This window comes from Lonchura striata, chromosome 7 (assembly GCF_046129695.1).
Source record: "Lonchura striata isolate bLonStr1 chromosome 7, bLonStr1.mat, whole genome shotgun sequence".
Taxonomy (NCBI): Eukaryota; Metazoa; Chordata; class Aves; order Passeriformes; family Estrildidae; genus Lonchura; species Lonchura striata.
Window position 1 is genome coordinate 6,187,814 of NC_134609.1, and position 19,790 is coordinate 6,207,603.

Below are 19,790 nucleotides of genomic sequence, written 5' to 3' on the forward strand. Positions count from 1 at the left end.
CATTGCAAGCAGGTTAACTCGGGTTTTAGTGATTAGTAACGCTGCAGTCTCACGCACGGTACATTTTTAAGATTTATCCATGTTAATATTAATATTTGGAGTGTGCTTTCAAGTTGACTTAGATTTCTAACCTAGTGAGATTTTTAATATCCTGTGCTTCTTTGAAATAAATTTTATAGTCTTAAGTTATTTTCTGTGACTGGAAGAAGCAGTGCTTTGAATAATTTATATTTTTGATCAAAGGCTGGATATGATAAATTGTCAGACATTGTTCCGTTTTAACAATTTGTTTTATTATTGTCTTTTGAATTTTTTATTTATTTTATTAAAATTGAGTTCAATTTTAAACAGAAAACCATTTAAATGTTGTCCTGTCTGTAACAGTTGTTCACACTTGTAGAAATCGACAATAAATGCAGTCTATGATGGGGCAGAGCAGAAGACAAAATCAGAACTTGAAGTCCCATCAGTTTTTTTCTCATGAGTGTCTTACACTGCAGTGAAGTTAGGAGAATGTTCCACCTTTACTCTGATATTTTGTTGAATGTTGTAACTTCGTAATGCAGTAAAATACACATTACAGGGCAGTTTGTATGTTTAGAGGTCTATGGTGCTGTCATTCTCAAGGCTGGATAAACAGGCTAGAAGTGATCCAGGATCTTGAACAAGCTCTCCAGTGTGTGATAGCTCATTTGTTGCTCATGTATATTATTTTGCTCCAGCAGCTCTGTGCAGGTGGAGGTTAGGAAATAATGGAAAGGAAGCTGTGCTGTCCCTGAAGTCTCTGGGTGCTGCATTTCTGTGCACAATACACTGCACTTACACCTTTGAAGGTTATGTGGGATTTGTGTATGTATGTTTCTATGCTGTACTGCAGAGTGACAACTGCAAGTGTCATGGAAAAGAAGAGATTAATTACATCAAGTAGTGTAGTGTCACAAGATCCTAAAACATGATCCTCCCTTTCCCTGTCCTGTTCCCAGGAGGAAGATGCAGCAGTGTGAATGTCTGAGAGCTGGAGCTCTGAGGGTGGGCACATAAACCTTGGAGCAAGATGTTCTTTTTTTCAACTATGCTTAGTTCTCTCTTGTTCATTTACTCAGTGTCTATTATCAGGAAAAATAGCAATGAAGCATCCTGTGAGTTCAGGGCCTTCATTTGCCCTCTTAACATCTAAGGTGGGTGGAAGCCAAGTCTTTCTGTGCTTGACTCCCATCCCCATACCTAGCAGCTTCAAGATGAACACGAATGTGTCTTGAAGTGTTGAGGATGAATTGCAGTACTGCAGTAAATACAGTTAGGTATCCTAGGTAGAGGCAATTAAAAACACTTTCATGAAGTAATCCCAAACTTCCTCAAAATTTTCCTATTCTCTTCCCTGTGTACTCAAAACTCCTTTCTAAGAAGAGTTCTGCTTACAGTCTTAGGAAGTAAAAATGCAAGAGTGAAGTGATTTCCCCCCCCCCCGCTGCCCCCCCTTTTTGTGCAGTTCAGGTATTACCTGTAAGATGAAAGCAGGCTGCTACAGAGTTTTACATTACAAAAATAATGAAATTGTAGTCTATTCTTGCTTTGAATAAAAATCTTTGCCTGTAGAAACTGAACAAAAGACAAAGATGCTGTTTCTTTGAGAATACAGTTATCTGTTTTCGATTTTATATGGTATGTGCTTTTCATAAATCTCATAATGCAATCCATTTTAATAAATTAAGAGGGAAAATGTATTTCATGTCAGTTTTAGCATAAAAGGTTGGCATACCTGTAGTCATGTTTCAGTGTTAGTTTACAGAGAATTATACTGCTTTAAGAAATGCCAGACATGCACAAAAATGTTGTTCTTTCTGTTCTGAGCTAGGAGAAGCCATGCTTTTAGGGTTCCTTGGATTTCTCATCTAATAAACTGAAAAACATTGCATTCAGTGATCAGGGTAGAAAAATGGATGAGTGATTGTAAGACACTGATCATAAAGTACCATAAAGACTTTTAACATGTGAATGTCCCTCAAGGACAAGAGGGATTTATAACATCAATTGGGAAAGATACTGTAGTAATACAACAAAATTAGAAAATATTTGTGCATATGCAGTGGCTTTTGGTTTAAATATTACATAGAATTACCTGTTCTCTGAGCAGGTGAGCATCTCTTATATGTGAATACAGAATGTTGTGTAATGTCTCTAGCAAAGTATTAAAATTACCTTTCAGTTTATGCTGGGAAGAAATATGTAGAAAGAGACGGGTGGATGGAGGAGCTGTTTCAGTTGTGCAGGATTCCTCTTGGTTAAATCAGAAATACCTATAACCTACTGTTATTCTAGCACTGGATCTTGTTTTTTGTGAAGAGTCTGTACAGATCAGGACTATTTAACTTGGGCATTACTGAAATACTCTTTGAAGACCACATATTAAATAAAGCACTGCTGTGTGATTTCAGTGTTTAGGTAATGGTGTATTTCTCAGGATATTCTCTTAGTTGTATGCAGAAGAAGCACAGTTTTACTTTGCTGCATTGGACACTCACTAGGTGTGCTGTATTAACCAGATGAGGAAATCTGCCAAGTCTGCTATTTTCAGTACAGTAGGATCAAATTTCACAAATATTTAATTGACACTTGTCTGAATGACACAGTGGCTGTTACAGTAGAGTGATGCAGAGGGCTGTATCTGCAAGAGGTTTTAATCAAGTTTTTCTGGACATGTTTCAAGCAAGGTACAACAGGATACTAATATTCTCATCACTCTACAGCTCCTGTTTGCTAGGTCTGACAGGAGGCCCAAGAATCTGTTCGAAGACACTCTTGAGTTTCATGGTCAGGTTTCTTTTCCTTGGAAAACTGAAATTTTTATTGTGACCTCCATTTTATTTACTAATAACTACATTTGTAAAAGCTTCTGCTGGTGCTGACAAGCTGCTGGCCTATCTTGCCAACACTGAGCTTCACACAAAGCCTTGCTGTAATCTGTGTCAGTGCAAATGATGTTTGTTCACAGCTCTTCTATCTATATTTGGTTCATACCTTGAGGATTTAGAGCCAAGGCGGTCAACAGAAAGAGATTTCTTGTTGGTAAAATTGTGTATGATAAAGCTGAAGGAGATGGGTAAAGATGTTCTCAGCTCATTAGTAATCACGTGGCATATTCCAAATGAGGCAGATAATGTTCATCATTTTTGTTCTGCATGTTCTTCACTAAGAAGAAAATGGATGTTTTCTTCTGAATGCCTACAGTCACAAAAGCACTTTAATAATATGATCAAGAACAAATGATGTTTACATCTGCTACTATTGAGAAACTGAGGGTTGCTTGGAACATGATGTAGCCCTGTTTCTATTCTGTGAAAGCTCATTTGGATGGATGTTCGTGTCATTTACTGAAATTTAATTTGCAAACAAGATTTACTTTAGCTGTGTTTTGAAGTACTAATGCATACAGAGATCAAAAAAACCAAGAGATTTTGGAGTTATTACTGCTCTTCCATGAGACTGTGAATCTATAAAAAATTACTTCAGAAAATTAGAAAATTGCATATTAAGTATGTTCAGTCATGCATAAAATTATTCTTGTTGTGGTTATCAAGCCGTCAGCATTTTGGTTTTCTAAACACATGAATGAGAGAAGCTTTCTTCAGAGAATTCTAACCAGTTAAACCACTGCTTTCCTGCCCTACCTCAAAAAGAGAAAATATCTTTCTGTTTTTATTGATTATACATGGTTGGAAGATCTGCTGTTAAAGTACAAAATATGTCAGCTGAGTTTTTCTAGAATAAAATTATCAACTCAGATTTTTACTATAATCTTGGGAGAGGAGATTGCCTTCTATACTTCATTTATAAATATAATAATTGTTGTCATGTTTTGCCTATGAAACTCTGGAGATGCAAACTTTTTTTTGCTGTATTTTTTGTGTCCAGGTCAAAAGCCAGACAGCATGCTTCATGGTACAGGAATGAAGACAAATTCTGACCAAAAGAAACAAGCAAATGGAGTAACACTTGCTCCAGAGGACACCCTACCTTTTCTTAAATGCTACTGCTCAGGACATTGTCCAGATGATGCTATTAACAACACATGCATGTAAGTGCTGCATTCAAGATAAGAGAGGCTGTTTGAAGAATATTATTTTGGATTTTGAGAGAGCAAGTAAACTACCTCTGGAGCTGAGCAAGGTTCTCTCAGGTGATCTGACCATAATTGATTATGTTCTGTGAGTGCTAAAAGCCATGGTCATCTCTGTTTTCACCACACCTTAGAACAATTTGCAACTGGTCATTTTAAGCCTAGCAACTGCTTTGAAGGCAGAGGTTTTAAGTAACCCTGTGGTATTTTAGAGCTGGGTGAGTATTAAGTGACCCAAATCTAAGCCTTCTGACATGACCACCTGTTTGCTTATTTCTTCACCTAGTAGTCAAAAAGGTAGTGTAAACAACATAGCCATTTACTGAGAATTCTTATTATATGTTCAATAATTACAGAATATGAGGGAAAGGCAGGGGAAAATAAAGAAAAGCCTGTGGACATGTAGAGACAGGAGGGAAGTTTTATCTTTGCTAGGTATAAGAACCATAACAGACTTGTGCACAGGTTATGTGCTTGCTTAAGGTGGCTTTTTTTTCATGTCCTGAAATGTCATTGTTTTTCTTTTTTTCCTCTCCATTTGCAATTCCATGTTCAAGGCCCTTCTGTTTTCTTCCCTAAGAATTAATATACACAGTTGAAAACATATTACTTGCCTCCTGTACTTTGAGTCTTCACTTCAACATAGGTTTCAGTCTCTTAGTGTGTCACTTGGCAGTTTCTGTGGAGCCCAAGGAGGTAGAATAAACACTGCTGTCTTTTTAAATGTAAACACAGGCAGAACTTAGAAACGATTTTGAACTGAGAAAATGTTCCAGTATTTTGTCTTTCAAGCCTCTTGGTATTTATTGGTTTTTTATTGCCCTCTAGTGTATGCAGTCTGTATAGACCTTACTAATTTTTGTCTGACCTAGCAGCTGACAGGCCATTAGGCTGATAATGAGGCTATTAGTTAAAAACACACAGTGTCTATGTGCAGGGTACCTTATGGCATTATGCTTTCCATATCTGCATTTCTTGGAATAAGTGTAAATAGATTTTTGGCAAACAAAATTATTTCTAAATTTGTTTTCCTTAGTATCTGTGTTGTGAGAAAGCATCCCTGCAGTGTGCTGTTTGAGAATACTCTGGAGGTCTTTTATTCTCAAACTGGATGGTAACCACTATATTGAAGAATTTTTCTAGAATTCTTAATGTGTTCATGGTGAACTAATTCTGAATATTCAATGAAAAACATGCTGGTAAAGCACACGTGCTATGTATATTGCAGAACTAATGGGCATTGCTTTGCTATCATTGAGGAGGATGAACATGGAGAACCCACGCTTGCTTCTGGCTGCATGAAGTATGAAGGTTCAGACTTCCAGTGCAAGGTGAAAAAATGAGATTTATACCAGTCCCATATTTTATTTCATTTTTTATGCCACTCCCTTTTTTTATATGGCAATCTGAAGATGCTTCTAAATCAAATACTGCTGCTATGATGAGTATAAGAGAAAAACTTCTAAGGGGTTTGGATTTTTTGTCTTAAGAGCAGTATTCATTTAACATATGATTAACTGGTTTTGATTAAGCTCAAGACTTTTCCCATGTATGAAATAGTAACTTAAGTAGAAACAATCTATTTCTGTGCAACAAGTGAAAAACATCTGAAATATAAAAAAATGCAGGATCAAATGTAGGCTCAAAGATTAGATGATGTCTATGGGCCACTGCAGAGTGATCTCATACATTAAATGGTGTGGTTGAAGTGCCTTTTAAATAAAATAGCTTACACTTTTGTCCGTGCTATGTTGTAGCTGTAGCATCTCCTGTCCCTGTATTAGCTTAGAATAAGAATGTTCATTGAATTCTCCTTCAACAGGACTCGCCTAAAGCGCAGTTACGCCGAACGATTGAGTGCTGTCGCACTGATTTCTGCAATCAGGATTTGCAACCGACTTTACCACCTCTTGATAGCACAGGTAAACATCTCCTGTATGTTCACACTGCTAAGAAATTCTGTGTAGGTTCTGTTCTTCCTGGTCAACAGTAGAAATAAGGCGAAAATGTGATTATAGTATTGCACAAATCTAGCTTTTTACTTACTCAGTAATTTTTATATTAAGATCTCTACTACTTTTCATTTTCTATTTTCAGTTTTCCTTTTTTGCCACTTTCAAGTTCATCTTTTCCTTCATCAGTCACTTGTGGCATTTTTATTCTTGTTCTTAGTGTGTTCATATCTTGCCTGCATGTGATCTTCTGGTCTGTTTTTATTCTGTTTCCACAATCTGATCTCTTTTAAAAATGTTTTTCTTAATCTCTGCTGTGCTTTTACCATTATGAATGCCATCATGAAAAAAACTATTCAGACCTTGTTAACAACTCTTTATTGCAAATTCATGCTCTTCTTTCGATTGTTCCCAGAGAAAATAGTTTGTTTTCATGCACTTACTCATTGCTAGACAAGTTGTACTGGTCTAACTGTTGCTTTATATCTTCTCAGAATTTTACTGCTCTAAATCCTTAATTTCTATTTCTAACAAACTAGTAAGAGTCAACCAAAACCAACAACTCCAAAATATGATGCTGATTTTTTTTTTTTGTCATCCAAATCAATTTATCTTTGCTTTTGTGATATAAATGTTTACTTTGATACACAGTATATAAAACCATACCTAAATAAGCTGTTTACAATATATGTTTAATTAATAGACTTTGGAAACTCTCTTTTTTTCCTTTCTATTTTTTCTTTTTTTTTTTTTTTTTTGTCAAATAGATGGACTTTTTGATGGCAGTATTCGTTGGATGGCAGTGTTGATTTCTATGGCAGTCTGCATAATTGTCATGGTCATCTTACTTAGCTGCTTTTGTTACAAGTAAGAAAGCACTTTCTTTATTGGCGACATTTTTAATTTTGCAAATCAGTGTAAACAGAACAGTTATTTTGCTAATGTACTCAGTTAATCATATGTAGATTGGAAACAGTTGGAACTTAATTTCACATTTCTGTGGGTAGCAGAATGAAATGTTCATAGCGGAGAATTTATGTGAGTTTGGTCCTTTCCTCTGGCTACAAAGTATTTACAGTTTTGCAAGCTACACATAATTTCGATGCTATGGCAGCTGGTAAACAGGAATATCTTCATCCTTTTTATGTTTTTGGGTCTTCAGTCACTTTCAATAGTTAAATTTCATCTGCTTCTGAGATTTTCTGCTGAGTTTCAAAACTAAGTAAATGTCCAGCTGAGCTATGGCAGTTCATTCAGGTGCTTCTGTTAGCCCCAGCCCTGTGCTGGAGGTGATCACTGTTCCAGCAGTTTCCAAGGCATGTGTCAGCCTCAGCTGCTGTGGTTCAAGGTTTTGTCTTTTCATTTAACCAAAATCAGCAATGTTGTGCTGATAACTCTGGCTGAGAGCTGAGTATTAAAAAGGGTGGGTTTCTACCTCACTGATAATCAGCTGACAAACCTGTACATGCATTACAACAGCTTCTTAACATTAAAAAGCTATATAAGTTACATTTCAGGAAAAGAAAAAATACAGTAACATCATTCTTGTTTTTTTCTTTTGAGAAAGTGTGTTTGTTTAAATAACTCCTTTCCTAGAACAGTTTATTACATATTTTAAGTGTTTTGGAGTTCAGCTTAACTTCTGTTACTTTTGCAGGCACTACTGTAAGTCAATGGCAAAGAGGCACTGTTATAATCGTGACCTGGAACAAGATGAAGCATTTATTCCAGCTGGGGAGTCATTAAAAGACCTTATTGACCAGTCACAGAGTTCTGGGAGTGGATCAGGATTACCACTGCTGGTAAGTCATAAACTTGAGATTTTTCTTCATTGAATTTCTCTCCATCACAAACAAAGCTTGGTTTGGATCTAATGCCTAGAACAAAGCAGTCTGTTCATAAAAAATACTAATAATTTTATATGCCATCACGATGAAGTACAAACTGAACATGTTTAAAGCCTATCTTAACATAGTTAATGAAAATGAAATGTCAAAAATCAGATACATTAAAAAATCTGTTGGCATCAGCAGAATTCAAAGAAAACAGCTATTAAGTTAAAAATACAAGTCATGGCTAATGTAAGTATCAAACTGAGTGAACTCAAGGATTTTACTTTCTTAGTATTCACTGACCATTAAAACAGAAAAGCCCAGAGAGGGACTTCTTACAAGGGCATGTAGACATAGGACAAGGGGAAATGGCTTTAAACTGAGAGTAGGTTTAGATGGGCTATTAGAAATTCTTCACTGAGGATGTTGAGGCACTGGCACAGGTTGCCACAGAAGCTGTGGATGCTCCATCCCTGACAGTGTTCAAGTCCAGTTTGCATGGGGCTTGGAGCAACCTGTTCTAGTGGAAGGTGTCCCCACCCATGACAGAGGGGTTGGAAGTAGATGATCTTTAGGGTCCTTTCCAATATAAACTGTTTTGTGATAATGATTCAAAATTTTGTTCATTCACCATCCTATATAATACTTGCATAAAAATTAGCCAGTGAGACAGATGACTATTTGTAAATCAGAAATAAAATGCAAGAGAACATACCCTTCAGTTAGAAGTTGAGTTGACTTAAATCTTTTGGGTTTTTTTTTAATACCTTGGAGGCAGCAATAATGAATCCAAAATTGGAATCTAAAAAATTTCATGGAAAAATTTTACAGTGGTATAAAACTTTAAAGTAATCCAAGTTTGACAAGCAGCCTGGCCTGCTACTTTTGGTTAACTGGTGTGTTTCCTTCCTCCATCTTATGCCCTCTTCTTTCTTTCTTTCTTTTTTTTTTTTTTGTCTTCCTTAGGTTCAGCGCACTATTGCCAAACAAATTCAGATGGTGAGGCAAGTTGGAAAAGGGCGATATGGTGAAGTGTGGATGGGCAAATGGAGGGGTGAAAAAGTGGCAGTCAAAGTGTTTTTCACCACAGAAGAAGCCAGCTGGTTCAGAGAAACAGAGATTTACCAAACTGTTCTCATGCGACATGAAAACATCCTCGGTAAGGCAGCAGAACCTTGGCTGCTGGAGGGTGGAGGAGGAGGAGCTCCTACTGGGTGGTGTGAGGGGTCTAAGGCAGCGTAGTTATTAGCTGGGTTATTCCCTTAATGTGCACTAATTAAATGCTACTGAAAGGGTTGTGTTGCTTTTGGTTAGAAGCATGTCTGCAGTCTCTTTGCTGGAAAGCTGGACTGGTAACCTCACAGTTGGAGTCAGAGGTTCTACATGGTTAGTTTTCATAAGGGCAACATGTATTTTCTACTACAGTGCAAGAATATAGAGCTTTATGAATTATCATTAAATCTACTACACAAAAAATTTTTGTACAAATAAATAGTAATTTGGTTTGTACATTTCATAGGTTTCATAGCAGCAGATATTAAAGGCACTGGCTCCTGGACACAGCTTTACTTGATCACGGATTATCATGAAAACGGATCATTGTATGATTTTCTGAAGTGCACTACTCTGGACAACAGGGCTCTGCTCAAACTGGCCTATTCTGCTGCATGTGGCCTGTGCCACCTGCACACAGAAATCTATGGGACACAAGGCAAGCCTGCAATTGCACACAGGGACCTGAAGAGTAAAAACATCTTGATAAAGAAAAACGGGACCTGCTGCATTGCGGACTTGGGTCTTGCAGTCAAGTTCAACAGGTAACAAATCCTCTGTCTTCGGAAAACTTGCATGTCATTTTTTTATTTAATGCACCAGATACTCAGTTTAAAAAGGCAGATGTAGTAAAATGTAGTTCTTGAATGCTGGTATACATCATGATAATGATCATTTCAGAGGAAATGGAGACTGATTTTTTTTTTTTTAATTTAAAACAAGCCTTTCATAGTAATTGCAGTCATGTCAATTATTTCATAGAAAATTTAAACAGCATATCAGCAGTTGAAACTTAATTGAAGATGTGATATTTTAATAGTATTATTAAATACTTTTATTTGTTTAAGTTCTATGGAGACAGAAACTTGTCTTTTTAGTGGTTGTGCCATACAGGAATTCACATCTTGTAATAGTCCACAATTCAGTAATTTGCTAATGTTTTCATATAGTGACACAAACGAAGTTGACGTTCCCTTGAACACCAGAGTGGGAACCAAACGTTACATGGCTCCAGAAGTCCTGGATGAAAGCCTGAATAAAAACCATTTCCAGCCATACATCATGGCTGACATCTACAGTTTTGGGCTGATCATCTGGGAAATGGCTCGGCGCTGTGTCACAGGAGGTAAACATTTAAATATTCTGTATAAAATCTACCAGGCCGTTCCCTCACTCTAGCAATGCTTCACCAGGAAATAATATAATTAGCTTGCTGTGTCATTAGGCTTGTATTCTTTAAAAGCTGTAGTAATAGTCTGACAAATACTTTTATGACTCATCCTTGCTTTTCTTTTACTCTTCTTTTGTATCCTTATGCATCTTCACCTGTATTCTTCTTCCATCTTATATTTCTCTCTGCTTCTTTGTAGCATGTAGTAGATTAGAAAAAGCCAAAGCTAGCATTTGGTATCAAAATCAAAGGCACTACAAGGACTCATCATAGCTACTAAAGTTAATAATCATAATATTGGAGCTTTTATGGTAAATTATTGTTGTAGTGAAATTTGCAGATTTTTACCACAGTAAAACTCAGTGTGGTGAGTTTAACTTGTCAGAAAGTTAATTTTTGTTCCTGGCTAAGGAAATCCAAGAGTAGATATGTAGATTTATTTATTTTAATTGTTCCTAATCTTTCCCAATTATCTCCAGGTATTGTTGAAGAGTACCAGTTGCCATATTATGACATGGTGCCAAATGATCCATCCTATGAGGACATGAGAGAAGTGGTGTGTGTCAAACGCCTGCGCCCCGTGGTGTCAAACAGATGGAACAGCGATGAAGTGAGTGTGCTCAGAGGCAAAGCTGCTTCAGATTGTTCCTTAATATGGGGTGGTATTTTAGTTTAATAAATACTAAAATGTGGTAAAGTAGAACTGCATTCACACATTCTGATGCTTTGAAAACCTCACAGCAATAATAGGAGAAAGACATGCTTGAGATAAATTCAAAATATTGTATTTTTTTAATGTATCTTTTCAGTGATCTGAGGAGAAGATACCCTTAAGCAGCATGCAAGTATATGAATACTGCTCTACTTGAGATTGTGTATTTGTGTATTTTAGATAGTAGAATATATTCAGGGTTTAATTGGAGCTAAAACTTAAATAATTTTTAAATTAATTTTATTAGTCTTAATAGATATAGTTTATTGGTTTGTGGCATAAGACTTTTCATGAAAGATAAAGCAGTTCCTTTGTGGATTTCCTCCATTTTTTTCCTTTTTTACTGTTACATCACAGGACAATCTGTGATATAACTAAAATACTCTCACTTATATGTGTTTCTAAAGGGCCACAGCTTGAACACAGTAAATAAAACATAACTATTTCACATAGCAAATTAAATATGCCATATCCATTCTTCCCCAAGTCCTTGACTTCTATGAATTACCAGTTTTCTCTTTTTTTTGACTGCTGAAAGAACTGTTGCCACGTGTTCATTTTCCCTGAAAGAATTCTCTATGGTTTTGCAGCCATATATATTTGAGATATGTCTGTTTATTGCTGCCATATTTGTACCACTGTTCTCGAGTTTTACAGAGAAGTTCTGGTCATGTATAATTGAGAGGCTAAATCAACACTTCCATTAGTTGCAGCTACTGTAATACTAGGCAGTGATGGGGTGGGATAAGAAGGATTGGCATGTGGATGTGGGGTTTGGGGTGTTTTGGGTTTTTTTCCTTCAGCAGATCTCTTTATATTGTTTTCTACCAACAATTTTGCAGAAAATTTGGAAGTTGCATATTTTTGAACTTGAAAGTTCTATAATTTGAGCTTGACAGTGAACCAGAATTCTAACTGTGGGTGTAGTGATTGTTTCAAGCATGCATTTGTTTTTCCTTCTGCAGTGTTTAAGAGCAATATTGAAGTTGATGTCTGAGTGCTGGGCTCATAATCCTGCCTCGAGGCTCACTGCCTTGAGGATCAAGAAGACACTTGCCAAGATGGTGGAATCACAAGATGTAAAGATTTGACATAGGAAATTGACTTTGGAGAGCAAAGCTGGACTCCCTAGATCTTTTCACTCAAACATGAGTGAGGAAGATAAAAATAAAGAAGAGGAAATAACTGAGATTCAGTATATTTTCTCAGCACACTTCTACAGGCTGCTAATGAAATCTTTCAGTACTTCATAGACCATGATACTGAGAGCCTCTATACACTACGTGCTACACATATGGACAGCCTTGAGAAAATACACATTTTGTTTTGGTTTGAGCTGCATTGAGACTTCAATCATACTTAGTGAGTCTCCTGTAAAACTCTGGTTACTGAATTGAATGTTCAGATTACAGTGCTTTCTGTGAAAGCCTAACAAGCTATATGGATTCAACAGAGATGGAGAATATAAGCTTTTTTTTTTTTTTGCCTTCTACCTGATAAAACCTAGTCAATCCATACCAAGTTTTGGTGAAACAGCCTGTAGGTTATTAATCTGTTTGTGATACTACTCAGTTTAACAGTTCTTTATGCCTTTATGTGTGTGCCAGGATTATTTTGCTGTCATTTGGAATATATGAGAAACCATTTAAATGAACAAAGTTTTATGGTCAGGACTCCATGCATTTTATAGCTCCACAATCAGAGATTTGCTACTGAATCTTTTGCCATTAAGTTATCTTCAGAAATCTCAGTTTTAATTTTTTTTTCTGTTTTTTATTTGATCACAAGGAGAACTGTAAAAATGTGAACCATTAATTAATTAAGAAATGCCTGCCTAAATCTGTAAGGAGCTTGAAACAGTCTTTTCTAGAGATGTAGGCTGCTTTGGTCATCTCACTTGCAGTCTAGAGAGAGCTTCATAATTGGATCCCTGATATTTGTCATATTTTTTCACAGTGCCACATGCAATCAGCGTTTTTGCCATAGAATATTTTCTCTACATCTTAGCAGAAAGACTGATGGTGATGTGTTTTGCCTTCCTGCTGTATTGGGACTCTCTGATAGGTGTCTGTCAGGCTCTGAATTTCTTCCCACAAAGGAAGGGATTTGTCAGGTGTAGCCATGCACTCTTTCATCATTTGACAAAACTAGGCAGAAGATCCATTTTAAAAGGCTTGAGAACAAGTCTGGTCTACAGACACAAAAAAGGCAGGAAGCTCTCAGTGCCCTGAAGATCAGAGAATGCAGTAAAGGGTCAAGACCAGGAGAAGTGAGTACATGAACTGTTGAAGATCAGATCCACAGTGTGCAGAAGATTTGGAGCTGGGTTGCTCTGATGTAGACACAGGAGGCTACATCTGTGGGTAACTTAGTGGAAGTGAAGATTTGAGACAAGTTAAATCAGTGGGTATTGTAAGTTCTAGTTAAGTTTGGGAGGAATGACATTGAAATTAAATCACGAAGATACAATAAGTTAGCACAATTGTAAAACTTGGTTTTATTGTGCCAATGTTCAACCTGCACGAGAAACTGAAGTTCCCCCATTTTCACCACTGACCTACACAAGGTGTGTAGAAGCCAGAACCCAGATTTATAACTCCTTTGCCACTTCTACTTGCAAGTTAGAAAATAGTACCATAACTCAAGTTCAAAGCATGAATTGTCTGATGATTGAACACGCAGTATTGGAACCATTGAATCTATTCGATAATTTAAGTGCCTATAATTTTGTACTGTAAATCTTGTTCTAGATAACTTTAAAAAGGGAAGTTATTTATACAGTGTGCTTGTCAAACCGTGACAGTGCTTTAGTTAAAAAAAAATCCAAACAATAAATACCTAGTCCTAGGTACATCTGTACAATTAGATATATGCACACACATGCGCCATAGTTGAGATTTGAAGAAAAAAGTTAAGAATAATACCAGAATTGATGGAATTGTTAAAACTTCAGATTGATTTATGATGGATAATTTCTTGTCTTAAAATATTTACGTAGAGATTGTTTTGATATGTTTAAATTTCCCTTGAAAATACAACTGATACAAAGCAATGTAACACAGAAGTAATGTGATTTGTGAACAATTACAGCCTTTTAGCATGTTACCTTTTTGTTTTAATCCTGTAGTTCGCATAATGTAAATGGTCAGGCAAAAGATTGCAGTATTTTTATTTTCTATTGTGATGTACAGACTTTATTTAACAGTTCTACATATTTTATAGAAAACTAGCTATTTCAAGGGACTTTTTTTAAAAAATAAAGTCATTACTTTTGTTTAGTAATGCCTTTAAGTATTAATATGTATTCTGGCTGAGAAGTTCATAGGTATGTCAACTTTAACTTATTTGAAAACAGCAAGAGATTTATGACATTGTGCCACAATCCTCATGAGAAAGGGCTTTTAAAAAAAAAGTATCTCCGTCCATTGCCAAGAAATATGATTTTCAAATTGTTAATCATGTCTTCGCACATAATTTTTGCACAGGTAGTTGGAAAATTTTTGTTATAAGCAAAAAAAAAGTAAGGGATAAGCTTTTTTTTTTCCTTCTCTAGAATTTTTATCAATAAGAAGGAAAAAATGTTTATGTAGGTACCCTGCTAGCTTAAACTTTCAGAGAATGGAGATCTGTCTAAATTAACCCAGTCCTATGTAGAATATTGTGTCATTTCTTTTAGAATTTGCCACATCATCATTTGCTTTAAACATGTTTTGTGATTTTATTTTTTTTGCTTGTTTATTTTTCCCAGCTCTTTGGGAAGCCCCTTCTGGAAGTATGAATTTCAATAATTTGTAAATTTTCACTTATTTTCTTTTCCAGCGTTTCGGTGTTTGCAAGGCAGCAATAGGATGATTAGACACCTTAGGACCTAAATTGATTTACAAGTTTATTTTAACATAGAGGGAGCAAACTGCTATAATGATTTTTTGAGAGGGGAAAAAAATCTTTTTTGCCTTAAACCTCATTTATCAGCACTTCACTTACTCTGTTCATGCTCATGTATAGTGCATGTGTAATTCTTGCTGTGCTGAACAGAAGCTTCCTTGATTCGGATACTCAACATTAAAGCTAAAGGTTGTCTATACTTAATCATTTGGCGGAAAAAGAATGTGTTCTTAAGCCAGCCTATTATTTTTACTTAACTAAGCATAATTAATTACCTTACTCCAAAGGTTAGTTGTTGCTTCGTGCAGTCCTGTTCAGTTCAGAAGCCTTTAAGGTCAGAGACAGTAACAAGATTCTTCTATTGGACTGTGATTAATCTCATTTTTGGTGGTCAAAATTTTAAGCATTTGTCATTCAAAAAAATATCCTCCAAAACTGACAAATCCATTTGTTGGTTTTTTTTTTAATACAAAAATCAACTGTGTGGAAAATACCTTGGAGAGTATCAAGACTGTGCCTTGGAAGTTCTTAAACACTCATATGGAGGGATTTTTGTGTTTATTGAACCTGTTCCATGTGATTTTAGATGGAAATAATTGGAGTCACTTCATTCTTATTGTTATAGCAACTAAAAGGAAAATGTTTGTGTTCCTGGTTAACTTGTAAATTCCACCAGAAATGCGGTATTCCTACAGAGAAAATTAGGCTTACCCATCACTTCTGAATTATTTTCTTAATTAGCCTTTTTTGAGGTCTAATATTTTAAGTTACCTTCATAGTAGTCTAGAATAAAATTTTAGATCTTGATCTAAATGACCATTTGAATGTGTTTATAAAAGAAATAATTTGGATACGTTTCATCGCCTCTTAACAGACTGTATTTTAGTGGTTTTAAAGTGTTTGAAGAGCAGAGATAAAAAGTTAATAAACATACTTTTGCCATTGCAGATATTTTTAAAGGGAAGTTACATGCTCATCTTCTGTGAAATATTAGAATGATTTAGCCTTTGCTCCCTCTCCGGACAGTGCCTCTGAGTTAAGTCTTTATCCTGTGCCCACAGTCTTGATTCCAAGCAGGGGTGATGTCTAAAAGCAGCTGGCAACATTGCACAGTACAGTCCTTATGGAACCATGGTGCTCAGCCCTGGTTGTACAGCAGAAGTAGAGGGCACATTACTTCTGGGTTTTCAACAAATCTAATGTAATTGTTGCTTTGTGATATTTTACTGTTTAATGCAGTTATAGAAGCCCACATCATGTAGTGACATTTGTGCTCTGACATGACATGCCCAAAATGAAATGTACTATATTGTATACAAGAAGAATAAATAACATTGTAGTTAACCTAGAGAAGATGTAAATAAAATATGAAAGAAGAGTGGAACAAGAGAAATGGTCACACTCTTGTGTGTGTTATATGCCAGAAGTGTAGAATACTACTTTAAAAATGTAACACACCAATGTATTTTGTACAGCATCTGCTTTAGAAGGTGCCTTATTGAGTTTACCATGAATTGCTTGTTCTGTACACAGATTATGTCCAATGTATCATTTTTAAGTAAATAACCTTATTTTAGTACACATTAGTTATGTGTTTTGTTACTATAAGATTTTGCCTTAAAAATGTAATGACTTGGAAATCCTAATACTGTAACTAAATAACTCCCTACTTTTTCATATCTTGTTTGTTTTTTTCCCCCCACAGTCTCTGAATAAGTTGTTAATTACTGCATTTATTGTTCAATGATATTGAAAATTATTTGGTGCTTTCTAAGTTCAAGCTCTTTATTCTTTGCACGAAATTTAAATTTGGGTGCAACAGTAAAAAACAGTGTTTCCTTCTCCTGGTTTTTATCCCTGTGTTACAGCAAGGCCAAAAGTAAGTTAAAATCAAATGATACTTTTATTTGAACATATGCAAGTTCACTACATGTTGGTTTTATCCATATGAATTTGCCTCAAGCTTACTAGGAGGAAAAATAAAGGGATGGGGAATTTTGTAGTTGCTTTTTGTTCCCTCTGTGTACAACATTCTTTTTGTGTAATAATGTCCAAGTTAAGAGATTTGAGTTTAATATGTGTATATACTGCTTGTTGAAAAAATATGCAGGTGCTTCTGTATTCCTGCTAGATCTACTCTGTTTTTTATGATTCAAGCAAATGAACACCAGTCAAGGGGCTATCTCACCTGTGAGTACTATGAAGAAAGTGTCAGAATTTTCTCATTGCAGGAATGTGTTGGCTTCTACTCTCCATAGAGTTCACCCTTAGTTTACAAGGAGAAAGAAGTAAGATCAGTTTCTGTTCTCTTTTTGCATTTAATCAGGAATAATTTTAGATTTAAATACATGTTTTTACAGTAGCTAGAAAGGTTTGATAGCTGAATACCATAAAAACTGTTACCAATATATTATAATTATAAACTTTGATTTGTTTTTCCTATACAATCAAGTGTTAAATTCTTGCAGTGTAGTTCTGGAAAATGCAATGGAAAGATCAACAATATAGTTTCTAACCTTTCTGTCTGTAACACATAATACCAGGAAATTAGACTGCATAAAGATTTGGTCTCCTTAAAGTAGTATCTTGGCAGAGTAAACCTTTTTCCTATGGTTGTGGCTATTTTGAAATGGAATGTCTTCAGTGGTTGCAGTGGTCGTGGCTGGATTTAAAACTGGGATTTCATGTTAGCGTTGCAGGAGGACATGAGGAAAATTGTGGGTAAGTGTTTGCACCTGTCCGTGTTTCAATGAGCTGCTTTTTCTCTCACTGTTGCTTCGTGCAACGACCACAGGGTGGTGTTGTGTCCTAAAGAAAGAATTTGGGGAAAAAAAATTGGGGAGTTTTGCGTGAAAATAAGTTCTGCTGCCTGCCAGTAATGAATACCAAAATGTTCTCCCTTATAAATGGGCGAGTTTGAGCACTGTATAGAATATGTTCCTGATGAGCTTGCATCAGTACCTAAGAGGTGAAACAGCTTTATCCAGTGAAATGTGTAAACAGCACAAATGGATGTTTTGTGGGCACACCAAAAAGCAAACTGAGTAGTTAGCAAACTGAATCACAAGCTGTTAAATAAATAGCAGAAGTATCACTAAATTCAGAAAGGATCCGATTTAATTCTATTATTTCCTTAATTCCTTCTGCAGTTTTATCTTCACCTTTCCCCAGAACAGCACTTTGGTCTTTCTCACTGATGGTAGTGCACTAGATCAGTATCAGCTGAGAATTGGAGCTGGGAAAGGACCACTGCTGTTGGGCTGACCACCTCCTGAGTGCTTCATGAGGAGAGCTCCTTGGGCTTCAGACTCTGGCTTGATGTGAATATTTTCTGAAGAATTCAGGCATTGCTGGATCCATAGAAAGTAAAATTGTTTATATACAGTACAAGCGGCACTTGAATTTGGAGTACAGTAAAGAGATTGTCTTATTAATGGAAAAGAAAAAAAAAAACATTAGGAGAGTTTAGTTTTAAAATGTACTATAAGATACTGACATTCATAAAGCAGCAGATCAGTAACAAAATAATTCCATGAAGGCACTAAGATGCAGAGCTTTATGTTTAAACATGAGTGTCAGATTGACATTACATCTATCTGTATCCTGGAGTGAGCACACATTTCTGTGCCTGTTTCTGCCTGGCCATCAGGCACATTAGTCGAGTCAGTCTGCTCTGAGGGAAGCTGTTGCTCTTATAGACAACTCTTCCAGTGCCTATGGTCAGCTTCAGGGTTTTTTTCATGTTTGGAAATTCTTCTAAATCCACTGAGCCAACCAATAGCTGTATTTTAAATTATCTTCGTTAAATTAATTTCTCTAGTTTGCCTAAAAATACGGGTCATAGTGGTGTGGCATAGTGGTGTGGCTATGTTGATCTAATAAAAAAGCCCAAACAACCATCCCACCAAAAAAATGCAGGAGTGGTTTACATGGAGGCTTATTATAAAGCTGGTTTATTGCTTTGAACAAACAAAACCACAGCCCAGTAGATTAATCATTGTTCTCTTGTTGCTTGAGAAGGAAATCAGTCTTCCTGGCTTATGCAGCCAGCAGAGTGATTTATCCCATTGTCTTTGATTAATTTTTTGCCCCATAAAAATTAGTCTTCCAATCAAGTATGTCTTCTTTGTATATGCAGGTGGCAAACTTAAGCACATATTTGAAGACATCTTTAGAATACTAAAACATCTTTAACATTTTATTCACTCTGGAATCAGTGTTTTCTGAACTCATCTGGCATATTCTTCAGCAAAAGTACTCTGGAGCACAAGGAAGGACACAAAACCTGACTGGATGAACTGTGGTGCTCTCTACTACCTCCTGTGTTCATTTCCAAGTGGTTTTCGTTCCAGCTGAAGCTTTCTGTCAAAGCTTTAAAAACAAAGTGCTCTGAAATATATACATGTATCATATCCCCCATATGTAACATACACATATGCCCCAGTGGTACTTATTTGTGGAACTTGGTTGATAGGTGCAGAATTGATGTGCACTGAAAATGGTGTTCCTTGAACCACCCTGACCTAGACAGCACACTTGGCCTGGCTCTGCAGAATACTGCCACCACAAAAGTCAGGAATTGGAGGAACACTGGGAAAAATCCATCTGAGTCACCCCAGGATGGTAGAGAACATCATCTTACAATTTGATGGTTTTCTTCATTTTACCTCTTCAATTTTATTCTTCTCTTTCTTCCCTTAGATACTATGAGCAAAAGTGGGACAGAAAATGACACTGAGTTTGCAGGCACTGTGTGCTGCCTGCAGCACAGCAGTGTGAGCCATGGCTCTGTGCTAGAAAAACAGGAGCACCTGGCCTGGGCATCTCCTGTGGAAATCAGCATTGGCCA

The 19,790-nt window shown here is 36.2% G+C and overlaps 1 protein-coding gene across 1 annotated transcript in view; it reads left to right on the top strand.

The window, feature by feature from the left end:
- The window catches only part of BMPR1A (bone morphogenetic protein receptor type 1A), a 72,412-nt gene extending 55,892 nt beyond the window's left edge, over positions 1–16,520 (top strand). The window contains exons 4-13 of the mRNA XM_021536184.3: positions 3,913–4,075; positions 5,346–5,448; positions 5,940–6,039; positions 6,837–6,936; positions 7,727–7,871; positions 8,868–9,060; positions 9,421–9,718; positions 10,124–10,299; positions 10,824–10,954; positions 12,022–16,520. Of these exons, the coding sequence (XP_021391859.1) occupies positions 3,913–4,075; positions 5,346–5,448; positions 5,940–6,039; positions 6,837–6,936; positions 7,727–7,871; positions 8,868–9,060; positions 9,421–9,718; positions 10,124–10,299; positions 10,824–10,954; positions 12,022–12,147 (1,535 nt within the window). The 3' untranslated portion in view covers positions 12,148–16,520. The remainder of the gene's footprint in view (positions 1–3,912; positions 4,076–5,345; positions 5,449–5,939; positions 6,040–6,836; positions 6,937–7,726; positions 7,872–8,867; positions 9,061–9,420; positions 9,719–10,123; positions 10,300–10,823; positions 10,955–12,021) is intronic.
- The last annotated feature ends 3,270 nt before the right edge of the window (positions 16,521–19,790 follow it).